The sequence below is a fragment of the Embiotoca jacksoni genome, unplaced genomic scaffold, assembly GCF_022577435.1.
Source record: "Embiotoca jacksoni isolate LCO1_2020_lvr unplaced genomic scaffold, fEmbJac1.0.p SCAF_1, whole genome shotgun sequence".
NCBI lineage: Eukaryota > Metazoa > Chordata > Actinopteri > Embiotocidae > Embiotoca > Embiotoca jacksoni.
Window position 1 is genome coordinate 9,790,313 of NW_027185229.1, and position 13,848 is coordinate 9,804,160.

Consider the following 13,848-nt stretch of genomic DNA (forward strand, 5'->3'; position numbering starts at 1 on the left):
TTTCATTATATAATTTCTTATGAGCAATAAATTGGTTCTATTTTTCTAAAATTAAAGGATTTATTTTGAGCAGGTTTTGTCTGGTCTGTATTTTACAAAATGCCTTTTAAATGTGTGCAGTGTTTGCTATCTTCCCCCCGAGATAATAAGCATCCATTTCTGCTGTCTGTTTTGTACAAAAAGGGCATATTGTGTGAGCTTTGGACACACAACTTTCACAAGGCAGTTGAGTCCATTTACCTATGAAAGTATTACTCCTTTGTATCTGTGACTGCACAGGTGAAAGGATTAGCGAACAGGCATAAGACTCTCCCCAGCCTGCCAAACAGCATCATTCTCACTCATCTAATGTGTAAATTTCCAGCTGGTTTTCCTTTTGTCAACTGCCACCTGTCACTGGTGTAATCATGTACCTGCCAGCCCAGGCACCGTAACCATGACAGCACGGTTGAAGGACCTCCGGCTTAAGTTTTGTTGTGTTTTAATATTTTGCACCCATTTTAAATTCAGTTAGTAAATGTTGTGAAATTAAAATTAAAATAGTATAGTAAGTATATTAAATTTTGCTTTACCACTGAAATAGGCAAATATTTTGTTGAAATGGTAGGTAGATAGATAGATAGATAGATAGATAGATAGATAGATAGATAGATAGATGGATAGGTGGATAGGTGGATGGACGGACGGACGGACGGACAGACAGATACAGATAGATAGACGGATGGATAGGTAGGTAGGTAGGTAGGTAGGTAGGTAGGTAGGTAGATAGATAGATAGATAGATAGATAGATAGATAGATAGATAGATAGATAGATAGATAGATAGATAGATAGGTGGATGGATGGACGGACGGACGGACGGACGGACAGACAGATACAGATAGATAGACGGATGGATAGATGGATAGGTAGATAGATAGATAGATAGATAGATAGATAGATAGGTGGATGGATGGACGGACGGACGGACGGACGGACAGACAGATACAGATAGATAGACGGATGGATAGATGGATAGATAGATAGATAGATAGATAGATAGATAGATAGATAGATAGATAGATAGATAGATAGATAGATAGAAGCCTATCTATCAGCTTAAATTCATCATTTATAATAATGATCGAATTTGTTTCTTAAATTTGAGCTAGTTTAATACTTACCGAAAATATACAAATAGGACATTTAAAAGCAACACACTAGCATTTATAAGGAGATAAAAGGTCTCATTGAGAAACACGAGGGCTTAGGCCCGTTGAGCGCGCATGCGCATTGCGGCGCCACACTGCCCGCGCCGATGGTGACTGCAACGGGGGAGAAATTCAACTGCGTGATCCAGAGCATACAGGCGGAGGCGGCGGTACCTGCGCTTTCAAGGAATTACGCAGCACATTTTGCACCCAACCGGACAAAGAGGGACTGGAGAACAGGTAGGAAGCCCAAATCGCATCCACCCTTGCATTTCGGAGTTCATAATGTCCAGTAACATCGTGACTGAGGCCCGGTTGGTGGATGCATCAACAGCGCAGACGGTGTGATGCCGCATGTCGGCTTCTGGAGTTCAAAACAAACGTGACGAAGTGGGTAACAACATGTTACGTTAGTACATTTCATCGTTGAATATGTTTAATAACCGGCGTGTTTTGGTGCCCGCCTGCTTTTGCTCTGGATGTGGGGGGTGGGGGGGCTTAGAAATGTCTTTGTCTTCTCAGTTGGAGAAGTTTGATGCTCGCCGCTCGGTCACAGCAGGAAAAGTCTGAAAAAGTAGGCCTAGCGCGAGGCCCCGAAGAGCTGTGTGAGTGACAGCTGCGCGGCCAATCAGATGTGAGCGTCCCGCCCTCTCGGACTCGTTCAACTAGTCGTGTTTATCTAAATGACTGACGTCGGGGTCTATTTAGCCCCGCCCACTGGTTATAAAACACCGGACAATAAAGTGGCAATAGGGGGTGGAAGTGGTCAACAATGGGACACTTGGATCTGCCAGTGTTCATGCTTTATTGTCTGTATTAAAATGATTGTGAAAGGTATTACATGAGTGGTTGAAAAAAAAAAAAAATTGTGAGGGTCGCGTTTTCTCCGTTTAAAAATCTCAGCCCCGGATCGAGTAATCGTAACAAAATATACCTCTTGTAACCTCATTTTAAGACAAGAATAATCTGCGCCTCGACTCGACCTCTCGGTTTGCGCCTACCATGCGTCGCTGTCGTCTTGTCTGGTTCTCTGTGCAGACCATAAAAAAACAAAACACCTCGTTTTATTTTAAATCGCGTATTTGACCGAATAGGTCCTTGTTCGCTCTGTGAAATCGTGCCAGAAACCCACGTGTAACATGCGAATAATCATAGTAGTCTTTGCCATTGTCTCCTATTGTGTCTATACGTGAAATCGGCTGACCAGAAAACACGTGGGCCGGATAGTGAGAAGATATCCGGTTTGTAGGTTGCACTGAAAGCCAGTTATTACTCCAGACAGGCTCCGCTATGATGAACCGAGTCGGCTGTATCCCGGACAAAAGTAAGACCCCTCGATATATCATGTAGATCTTTTAATTCTTTATAATAAAGGTCGCCGATATTAAATCTGTTCTCCGTGCTGAATGCATGACTAAAGGCGCGCTGTTATCAGGAGGATGCTGCTGGTTTTTTTGTTTTTTTTTAATATGAACGACTCTTACGATGATCCTACTCCACCAAGCCCTTTATTACAGCTGAAAGGACAGAACATCAGCCTGTATTGAATAAGACTTAATAGTCAAGGACTCATTTTAAACAGAATATGCTGTTAAGGCAGTCCAGCTTGGTGCATAATTGTCTCTCTGTTGTAGTGGGGGCTTACAGTGAGTGATCTTTGTTTTCTCTTGTGCCTTCTCTCGATCTGCCTTGTCGATGAAATAACACTGATGTTGGTAATTTGGATAAAGATCCTCAAGGGAATCTGTGTGAGGTCATTTCTAGTCACCCATGCTCCCTTAACTAGTGACTGCTGAACATCTGGTATTGGCTACATATCCACCACCATTTGAGGGGCATGGCTCACCTTTTATATGTCAGTTTTCACTCTACACTCAGTGCTGCACCATGTTACAACATGTGTAATCTGTAGCTTGAGTATGTTTTTAGTGGTAATATTTTTTCCCAGCCTGGACAGCATTATTGTTCTGCTGGCATAAAGGGGGTGTCTTACTTGCTTTTCAACACTAAAATGGCTGCTCAGATTCAAATCAGTGATTTTTTACCACAGTCTTCTGGTGTAATCATTCCTAGTGGTAAACTGAGACACACAAAGCTGACTGCAGTATTGTCTGTAAAGACCTTGATAGTCACGTGTGTTTTGTTCTTTGTTAGACATAATATATGTCTATTTGAAGCATAACCGAGGTCATATGAGTAGTGTTTATTGGTATATTTGCTGATTTGTGTGTGTGTGTGTGTGTGTGTGTGTATGTATGTGTGTGTGTGTGTATGTGTGTGTGTGTGTGTGTGTGTGTATGTGTGTGTATATATACAGGAAGGGAGCCTTGATGTGGGCAGTATGAGTAAGACGCCCCCTAACAGAAGAGGGATAACATTTGAGGTGGGAGCTCAGCTTGAGGCCAGAGACAGCCTCAAAAACTGGTGAGTCATGGCCTCGCTCATTCCTCTCCATCCATTTTAGCGTCCACTTCACTTCCTCCCTTCCAGAGGTTTCTGCGCCCGGTTAGCGCTAGTTAGAAAAGAGTGAAGAAAGCTGCTCGGACCTTTTGATTGCATCACTGCTTCTCAGTCAGTAAACAGCTCGTTAACGGGTGTGTGCTCTCATGTGTCCACCAAGCTCAACTTTGACCTGGATTAATCATGAAGGACTACAAAAATGATCTTTTGACTCTGAAATCATATTATGCATTCATTTAAACTTTCTAGTATACATAAAATAAAATAAAGATTCATTGTTACAAAAAAAATCTCTGTAATTAAAACGAAGTTATATTGCCTTTACAATCACAACTGTGGGAGCAGGCTTTTAAATGGGCCAGTAGCACTTTTTACATGTTAATTCTAATGTTCTTCCCGCAGTTATATATAGGAATACAGTTGATATTGGTCCTCCAGTTGCTAAAGGCCAAACAAGGTCAACATACGAGATGGCTGAGTAACACACTGTTTCTGGAGGTTGTAATGTTATTGTAGTGCAGAAGGTGTAGTTGCTATCAATACACCATCCTCCAAGTAAAACAGTGTCTCATGATTCATTGTTCTATATGGGGACATTTTCAGGTTTGGTTCATTTCTATTGACTTGACATCCTCATCGTATGTTTGCGATAAAGGATCAGGAACTTGAACAAGTAATATTGCCGTTCTCTTTCCCCTTCCCAGTAATGCATTATTGAATGTCCTCATGCAGGTATGCTGCCAACATCGAGAAGATCGACTACGAAGATGAGAAAGTATTAATCCATTACCGGCAGTGGAGCCACCGTTACGACGAGTGGTTTGATTGGACAAGTCCCTACCTGAGACCCGTAGAGAGAATTCAGCTGAGGCGGCAGGGCCTGCATGACGACGCTACTGAGCCTGTAAGCTAAGAATACTGTTCATGCTTGCTTTGGTCTTTATTGCAGAGAGAAATTGGAAGTTAAGCCACCACCTCTGGGGTATCTTGTCTTCTCCAGCTTTTGCTCCACTGTGCATTTCTGCATGAAGAGGTTGTTGACGTGTGTGTGTGTGTGTGTGTGTGTGTGTGTGTGTGTGTGTGTGTGTGTGTGTGTGTGTGTGTGTGTGTGTGTGTGAGGCAAAACATGATACTTGTGATTTATTTACTTACTTATTTGCATAAGCTAAGCTAAACGCTATCTGCTGCTTTCACTTGCACGTAAACTTCAAGCACTGTCATTTTAAGGATTTCTTTTTTTTTTAGCATTCAACAGCTCCACTTCCAATGTACAGTATGTCCTAGATCACATGTCCCTTTTCTCCAGGGCTTTCATGTGAATGATAAGGTCTTGGCCAGCTGGTCTGACTGCCGTTTCTACCCCGCTAAAGTCATTTCCGTCAATAAAGATGGTGGGTATCAATAACTTAAGGCGATAATAATAATAATAGTAGTACCTTTTTGTTATAATTATCTTAAAATGTTTAAATGTATCTATGATACTTTAGATTTAGATGTCATTCAGTGATAGTAAATGACTTAAGATGAACCAATTAGAACTCTAAATAAGGGTATAAGTTACACTACTTGCATGAACTGAAGCATTGTTAGTTCAATTTCATCTGTTATGTGACTAAAATATATGTAAAATGTTGTTTTCCATTAGTGTGTTCTCCTTCATCCCCTCCAGCATCCTACACTGTGAAGTTTTATGATGGTGTCATCCAGACAGTGAAGGGGATACATGTGAAGCCTTTTATTAAAGAGGTAATTTAGTGATCATAAATATCCATAATTAGTCGTATTGTCCTTTAAGCGTTGGTCAATCATGTCTGGTGCCATTTTCAGCTCCTGTTTTCTAACTTCCTCTTTATCCTGGTGACAGAGAGGTGGTGTTGGTGGAGGAAAGTCTCGGTCCTCTGAAAGGAACATGGTTAGGAGGGCCCCGAACCGCAGAGACAGAAGGCCTCAGGAGAACGGGGCTCCCAAAAACAAGCGGGCCAGACGCAGCACGTCCGACCAGGAGGAGGACAGCAACACTGAGGACGAGGAGCGGGAAGAGGGGATGGCAAACAAGAAAACAAATGGTGAGCTAGAGGCCGCACCCACTATCAAACAGGAAGAGGACATAACAGAGGAAGCGGACCAGAACAAACCCAGGGATGCAGAAAAGGGGACAGGACTCACAAATGGAGTAAAAGTGGAAGAAGGCGATGAGCAAAATGAGGAAACGTGCTACGTAAACGGAGAGGTGAAGAAGGAAGAGGTGGAAACGGAACAGAGTGGAATAAAGCCATATACAGAGTCACCCAAGCCATACACAGAGTTGCCCACTCAGATGTCAGCACAGACAGAGCAAGTGTCTGTCACTATGACAACCACAGAATCCAATGGAGATGTGGAGCAGAAACCAAACGTCCAATCAGAAAGCTCTGAGCCTGCAGCGGACGTGCCGCCTCCCCAACCCGTGAAACGTAAGTGTTAATGAAATAAATTGGCAGAACTGTCAGTGGCTCTGTAGGATGGTGAAAAGTAATAACTGAATGCAGTTAATATCACATAGTGTCTAGATTTATGTTCAAGAGTTAATAGATTGATTCTTTCCTCTTTGATAGCGGTAAGGAAGCAGGGTTTCCACAACCCCAACAGGTTCAGCAGAGAACCTTGTGAGTACATCCCAACACTCTGTAAACAAATACAGTCAACACTTGCGTTCTGCTATGCACTTTCTTCACACCTTTCACTTGAATTGTTTCCCGTTTCAGTGTACCGAGTCATCAAAAACCAACCTCCCCCTGTCCTGTCAATCAACCTTGACCACAACCCGTTCAAGTGCAGCGCTCCTGGTTGCACGAAGTCATTCCGTAAGGCAAAGCTGCTGCATTACCATATGAAATATTACCATGGCGAGGAACAGCCTCCGGAGGGGGAGCGCAGCCCCACCAGGAGTGTCCAGACCAGGGCCTCTGACAAACAGTCAACTGCTGCCGGTTTGGATGGCACGAAGAGAAGGCGCACCATCTCTGCCTCAATGCGTGAGTTTCTCTCCAGTTTCACTTTTTTGTCCCAATGAAAGTGACGGAGGAGGAGTTTTCCAATAAACTGGGTCATCTGCTATTTCTACAGCGCTCACATCAAGTGCATGTCTTGCGACGACAAGATGAGAAATGTTGAATCATAACATGCTATAATTCCTAATCACACGCTTCCAAAAACAGCTGAATTGTAAATATATTGCAGCTCCAGCTTACACTTGCCCTGTGATCTTTCTCAGACTCTGTTGGAGCTGCTGCAGCTCCCCGTGGTGAGGTGAAGACTGCAGGCAGGCGCACATCAGCCCCGCCTGCAGTCAACACCCAGGGCCATCAACAGAGGGCACTGCTGAGGGAGAAGAGCAAGGAAAACCAGCTGGACAGGAACGGATGCCAGATGCAGGACAAGGACTTGGACAGGAGTGGCTTTGACATTGGTCAGTATGATGCAATGAAAAGGTGTTTGAGAGATCGCGTTGTGTTACGTAGAGTCTTTCCATTCACTGTTAGCTTCCCTTCATAAAGTACAGCTTTGCTTCTAGAATAGTGACCTGCAGTGTTTGCTTGTCTTGTGTTCACATGGGGCTTAACTCGTGTCACTGTAATGGTCCCCAGGGTCAGTAAAAGACAAACTGAAAGAGAAACCAAAACAGAAGGACTTCCTGCGCATTAAACTAAAGAAGAAGAAGAAGAAAAAGAAGGCCAAGTCTGGTAAGAAGCAGGTCCCTGGCACAGGGCTGCGTCACATATCTGCTACTCTGCATGTGCACTCACTGTGACATTGTGGGAACGGCTAGCTTGCAATGCATCAAGTCCTCCATTCACTCCTCCTGGTGTGGTGGCTGAGCCTCTGTGTGTGGGAGAAGTGTAACATTTGTTGCCGGCCTCTTTTACTGCATTATGCCAATCAAAAAGCTCAATTTCTTATCTATCAACTAGTCACAGCTCGTTTTTACTCTTTTATATGACAGTGCTGGTCATAAACAGCCCGACTTTATTGTGGCGCTGATATTGAGTGAACCAAACACAAATCCTGCACTGTTCTGTTGTTCCTGGTTGGCGTTCACACGAGTGTGTTTGGCATGGACACAGATTTATGTATCGGCTGCCTCCCTCTGATTGGTTATCTCGCAGTTCAAAGGCCTAAAACGTGGGCCACGTGGATTTGTCAAATTTTGTTCTTGAGTATATAATTGGTCCATAATGTTTGTTATGCCACATTCTGTCACTTCCTGATGGGCGTGTGTTTAGCATTTTCAAAGCTGACATTTTTGTTCTACATCTGCTTCCCCCCCTTCCCTGTATGAACAGACTACACAGGTAGTGAGGAGAATATTGACATCTCAGTATTGGGTCTTCAGTCCAAATTGAATTTGCCACTCAAACCCCCCCCCTCACACAATCACAAGCCTGAGTCCTACCCCAGCAGGCCCGGATACAGCTACTCAGAGCAGATACATGTGGATGGTGGGTATCTCTATGACTGTGTGTGTGTGTGTGTGTGTGAACGTACTTGGCTTCCTCTCCTTACATTCTTCTATTCCCTTTGGATTCAATCCATCATGCTGCCAACCTTTATCTACTTTGCATCATCTGTCTACAAATGTTGTTTCACACAACACAAGGCCAAATTTTTAACTCATGGTTGATTGAATCCTGAGCTGCTGTTTGCTGCTTGCTTCATCGTAAAATCCACAAACATTCATTAAGACTCACGTAGTTGACTACATTTTGTTGTTAACGAATATTAATTGCGCTGAAAGTTTATTCAGTTGAATCCTGGTTATAACTTGAAAAGCGTCTCTGTTTGTCACTGTAGACGAGGACAGCATCAGCGACTGGTCTACTGACAGCTGCGGGTGGAGTGACGACGACTTTGACGTGGATTTGGACGTCACTACGCCGCCTCTTAGTCTGGACTCTGGCGCTGCAGACACCAATGACCAAGAGATCGTGCGATGTATCTGTGAGGTGGAGGAAGAGAATGACTTCATGATTCAGGTGAGCTGGTCGTGTTTTGTCTCGGGCTGTGACTGTTTCAGCATGAAATCTCTGGGTTGTACAAGTGTAAAACCGGTTTGTTCTTTTTGTTAGTGTGAAGACTGTTTGTGCTGGCAGCATGGCACCTGCATGGGCCTGCTGGAAGACAATGTTCCAGACAGATACACCTGTTACATCTGCAGAGACCCACCAGGTGAGGGAGAAACATCACGCTCTCTACGTAAGACTGTCACCAATCAAATTTGTTAATATCGAAGAACTGATTTGGTAGGGAAGACTGGGTGATTCCTTTTTCATTAGTAGAAGTATTATCTGCCATCTAGTGGATGGTATAAAAGCAGGATTTAAGTAAATCACGATAAAATTTCTTATTTTGTGTCCCTGTGTTGATTATTCATTTACCTCGTTAAATGATTACATTTCTATCACAATACCTCTCGTTAATTGTCCTGTATAACAGAAGTGTTTTTGATGATTTAATCTGCACTCAGGGCTGAGTCTATAACTTTACCACTCAAATCCAAACTCCACCCAACATATAAACCGCATTCGACAGCTACCGGTCCCTGTCATAATTGGATTTTATTTAGTAACACTGAAAAGAATATCACTGTCGAGCTATACTTGTAACTGTTATCCATCTCCTTTTTGTCAACCAAAAACACTGATACTAATATAACATTGAAACTAGTTACTGATAATAGATGTTTCTGTTTCGCTGTCCTAAAATAACTATTAGCCAGCGCATTGTATAATTGTGCTGTTTTGAATTCTGATTCTAATGTGCACTACACCTCAAAGTAATTTTGACCAAGTATATGACACAACACCAACATTCTTAAAAGAATTAGACATCATGGTTAACACTGATTTCTACTCAGATTTTATGTTCTTACATTTTACAATGTCCTGTTTCCTGCGAAAAGATGGCAACGTTTACTATTGATCACAGTAAGCTGTGCTCCTTTATGGCAAACACGGGCCATAAAATACCTTCAGTTGTACTGATGAGAAAAGAATAAGATGAGACAAGCTGTCGATTGGGCCTCATGTAAAAGTCCCATAACATCCTAAAACAGCTGCACCACAGGATGTTTGTGCTGCAGACGGCCTTTTGCCTCAACTGAATTAGCAATAATGTGCTGTACGTACTGAACCCTGACCTGAACACTGCTGACTGTTTTTTTTTTTTCTAGCATTAATGAGAACTAAATGATCCAGGCATTTAGGGAGAGCACAACTGTGTCCACAGTAAATGTAGAATTAAAGAGCTGCAGGATGAACAATGCTGTTTTTAGCGAAAGCCTTAAAGGGAGAAAAAAAAAAATGACTGAAGATATTGCAGTGGGCCAACATTGCCAAGGTGGAGGAATGAACTGCTGCAGCAAGTGAAACACATCACCTGTAAAACTAGGAGTTGGAGAACAAGTATGTTATGTTGATTTAGTTTGCTGACATTAGTGTCTTCAGCTGTACAGCCCGCTGTAGGCGTGAACACTGTTTTTATAGATGGACTCTCCACGTCTCAAGGAATACAGTCCATTATTCCCAGAAAGGTGTGACACCCCAACCAACCAGAACAGCAAGGAGGACCCAGCTGAGCACATTTGAGACTCTCGCTCTCCTCACGGCTTCACTTATGGCTTACCATTCAAAACCTCTTTCACTGGATAACATTTATTTTGATCACTTGTAGGTCAGAGGCAGAGTCTGCGCTACTGGTATGACCGTGAGTGGTTGAGCAATGGTCACATGTACGGCCTGTCATTCCTGGAAGAGAACTACTCTCACCAAAACGGCAAGAAGATCACCACCACCCACCAGCTGCTGGGGGATGTGCACCACGTGCTGGAGGTCCTCAACGGACTGCAGCTCAAGATGAGCGTCTTACAGTGAGTACACGAGAGCTGGTCGCGAGGCGTGTGTTCCTGTACAAGTCAAATCCAGATTGAAGAGATTGTTAAACAGAATTTTTCAGATCAAACCAGCTCGGCTGTGTTTTATTTTTAATGTTTAAAAAGTGGTCTGATTTTTGTTTTGTTTTTTCTCCTTTGGCTTATCAGGAACAACAGTCACCCTGACCTGCAGCTGTGGCGGCAACCCTGGAAACATCTGGAGAGGTCACGGATCGGCTCCGACTCCTGTCGGAGCAGCAACGCAGCTCCGTCTCCTGTGACTCCTGATGAGGACATGAGCCGAGGGGAGATTTTAATGTCCAACGCTCTGGAGAAACTGAGCCGTGCCGCTACAGCGGCCACATCCTCTTCGTCGTCCTCCTCCTCTCCCTTCCCATCCTTCCAGGACTCGTACATTACTAGCGAACACTGCTACCAGAAACCACGGGCGTATTACCCGGCGGTGGAGCAACGACTGGTGGTGGAGACCCGACAGAGCTCTGAGCTGGGGGACAGCATGAGAAGCACAGAGGAGCTGCTGGAACGGGAGCAGCGCTACGGAAGCCTATTGGAGACAGACAAGCCCAAATCATCAGGCATCAGCAACAAGGTGGGAGTAGATTCTGTTAATAGTCGGTACCGTTTTGGACACCAATCTTCACACAGCCATCCCTACAGGTCAGGGTTCTCGAATCAGTAGCTCGCGAGCTACGTGTGTGTGTTGACTATCAATTTGTTATTGCTCACATAAAAGAAGCTTGTTCAGCTGGTTTGTTGAAGCTCAGTTATGTGAATAAATGTTATAATGTCATGTAGCTCTCAGACACTTTCATTTTGTCATAGTACCTCTCGGAGCAATAAAGGTGAGAGTCCCCTGCTATAGGTTGATGATATAACTTAGATTAACATGCGTCTTACATCATGTGCAGTAATAATGTGAACTGACTCACCAGACAGCCTTTGTACATTGAAGTCTGGAGTGGTTTGTAAAGTGAGCCTCGTTTCATTTTACCTGAACGTCTCCAGGTGTCGATGGGTGGCTCGTGGTCCCAGGCTGAGCACAGGGAAGAGGGTGGAAGGGACCCTGGAGAGGCTGCAGATACCAGCAGGCAGCAGCAACAGTGGCAGATCAACCTGCTGGATCACATAGATGCCGTCCAGGAAGAGGTCTCGCACAGGATGGACTTCATTGAGAGGGAGTTGGACGGTAAGTCCTGTAAATCAGCAAAGTTTGTCTCGTCAGCGGGGTTGCAAACTTAGAAGATGACACCCTTTTTGTATCAGTGGCCCATCTGTTCAAGTGGCGGCGTGTGCTTTACAAGACTCACTCACTCGACAGAGTCAATGTGGGCTAAAACAAACCCGTCATGCGTCGACATGTGCTCACCTCTGGTTCTTCTTCTTCTTGTCCCTCCTCAGTGCTGGAGAGCTGGCTGGACTATACTGGAGAGCTGGAGCCTCCTGATCCTCTGGCACGTCTTCCTCAGCTCAAACACCGCATGAAACGACTCCTCACACAGCTTGGCATGGTGCAGCAGATCGCGCTGTACAGCTCCACATGAGGGCGCCAGAGAACAGCAGCAGGTTCAGTCACGCAGAAGCAAGTGGAGGGAGGATACCGGTCTCCAGCTGCAGAGATAACAATATTAATGCAAGTCCATGATGTAGATTGTTCAGCACATTCACTCTGACCTGACCTCTGCTGCTGTTTCCTCTGTGTGGTGGAGTCCACTGCTACAGTGAGGCGAGGTGATGTATGAATATTTATATGAACATGTGTGGAAGTGAGCATCTTAAATCAGGATTAAACACAAGAAGTAACCTCGTAAAATGCAGGAGAAAATCCTTCGGGACCAGATTACACCTCTGTGGTTCCCATGCAACTTTAAACCTTCTGAATGCCTTTCGTCTGAGCTACTGCTTAAGGTTGCCCTGTCTGTCTCAGTACACAGTGCTTTACATGCGGAAGCTTTATATTCCAATTGCAGTAGAGTTCCTGAACCTACACTCTGCAATATTGTTGTGAAAACATTTTTGAATGGTCTTTTCTTTTTCTTTTCTTTTTTTTTTTTTTTTTGCATTAACAGTGTCCCAAAGTTCACTGCTGGTCATCTGTCACGTCATTCTGTGTTAAAATTCTTGCTGTAAATGTGGAACGGACGGTCAATTGGAGACATCCAGTCTGTAAGTGCTGTACAAGCAGTGTCTACAGATTTGTTGTGTTTCCGATCTTCTCCAGGGTTTGTTTTCTACCATACTGTGAAGTTATTTTTGTCTGATTTCAAAGGTATCTTATTTTCAGCTTTCGAGACTATAACAAGTGTGATGTCTGTTCTGTCTTAAGTTGAAATGCTTCTTTCCCAACAGTCAGTTCACCATTGTACTAATCTTCTCAGTTTGTTTATCAATTACCGCATCCCTTACTTCAGTTCAGTCTTTGTTGTTGCGGTAGCATTTGACCTATGATTCACTGAAAACTGTAATGTGGACTTGTCTCTTCTTAACCTAGCATCTTGTGTCAGTGACAAATATTACTTAGAAAACCTGTTTTTTTGTTTGTTTTTTTCTTCACCTTGTTACTATTTCATCCGTTTATTTACAGTATTTTGGTTGTTTGTAAATATGTAATTCAAAAAAAGTGTGTTCTTCTTGATTGACAATGTTCTCCAAATACAAATATTGTATGCTACTGTACTGTAAATGTCTGGCTTAGAAGTAGAGAAAATGTCCAAGACAATACAAACAGATTTCCTGGTACAAAAATAAACTATCATTGGTATTAACCACTCTTGACCATGATCTCGGCTATTTTTCTCACCGTGTGTATGACGGGCTGGAAATATCTATTTACACTACTAGTGAAGTCAAAAGTTGCGTCATTCTGGGTTTGATGTAAGCCTGATTTGCACCCTCCCACAGGCCTAGTCTGTAAAGTGAAGGCTTGAGTTTGAGTGTTTCCAGAACTAGAAAAAAAACAGAAAACAAGTGCTTTTCTGCTGTTATTCCCCTGAGCAAGGCATAGAAATTCCAACTCAAAAGCTGCACATGCAGAACACTGGTTGCACTTGAAAGCTCCAGTTTAGAAAACTGAATGTGGGACTTTTCTCTGAAAAAAAATTGTAACATAAAAAGGATTGCGTGCATACTTGGACGTAATATGTTTTAATGGCATAGCCGATTTGTGTGGTTACATAATCAGATTGAAAACGCAAACTTGATGGCAATTGTAATCAGTTAATCTCCTAAATTTGAGGCAGCAACAAGCCCGTGAAATAATGTATTGCTCACGCAG

At 43.4% G+C, this 13,848-nt stretch overlaps 1 protein-coding gene across 8 annotated transcripts; it reads left to right on the top strand.

Annotated features, from left to right (window-relative positions):
- The first annotated feature begins 1,283 nt into the window (after nucleotides 1-1,283).
- On the top strand, nucleotides 1,284-13,347 carry phf20a (PHD finger protein 20, a). 8 transcript variants are annotated; one of them, XM_069156156.1, is made up of 17 exons: nucleotides 1,284-1,429; nucleotides 3,507-3,613; nucleotides 4,382-4,553; nucleotides 4,956-5,040; nucleotides 5,295-5,395; nucleotides 5,514-6,102; nucleotides 6,244-6,294; nucleotides 6,394-6,663; nucleotides 6,903-7,097; nucleotides 7,276-7,371; nucleotides 7,972-8,127; nucleotides 8,480-8,661; nucleotides 8,755-8,854; nucleotides 10,358-10,553; nucleotides 10,725-11,166; nucleotides 11,583-11,763; nucleotides 11,976-13,347. In XM_069156156.1, the coding sequence occupies exons 2-17, from the start codon at nucleotides 3,531-3,533 to the stop codon at nucleotides 12,116-12,118; spliced, it is 3,042 nt and encodes a 1,013-aa protein (XP_069012257.1). In that variant the 5' UTR covers nucleotides 1,284-1,429; nucleotides 3,507-3,530; the 3' UTR covers nucleotides 12,119-13,347. The 8 variants fall into 8 exon arrangements, with proteins under 8 accessions (XP_069012257.1, XP_069012411.1, XP_069012084.1 ...); XM_069155983.1 differs by lacking the exon at nucleotides 1,284-1,429 and adding an exon at nucleotides 1,499-1,579; XM_069156071.1 differs by lacking the exon at nucleotides 1,284-1,429 and adding an exon at nucleotides 1,499-1,579 and having other exon boundaries at nucleotides 5,319-5,395.
- The last annotated feature ends 501 nt before the right edge of the window (nucleotides 13,348-13,848 follow it).

Excerpts from the sequence above, each read along its gene's own strand:
- phf20a (XM_069155983.1), top strand. The coding sequence starts at position 1,544 with ATGTCGGCTTCTGGAGTTCAAAACAAACGTGACGAA. Across the intron at positions 5,396-5,513 it reads TGAAGCCTTTTATTAAAGAG|AGAGGTGGTGTTGGTGGAGG; the intron begins GTAATTTAGTGA and ends TCCTGGTGACAG. Across the intron at positions 6,664-6,902 it reads CACCATCTCTGCCTCAATGC|ACTCTGTTGGAGCTGCTGCA; the intron begins GTGAGTTTCTCT and ends GATCTTTCTCAG.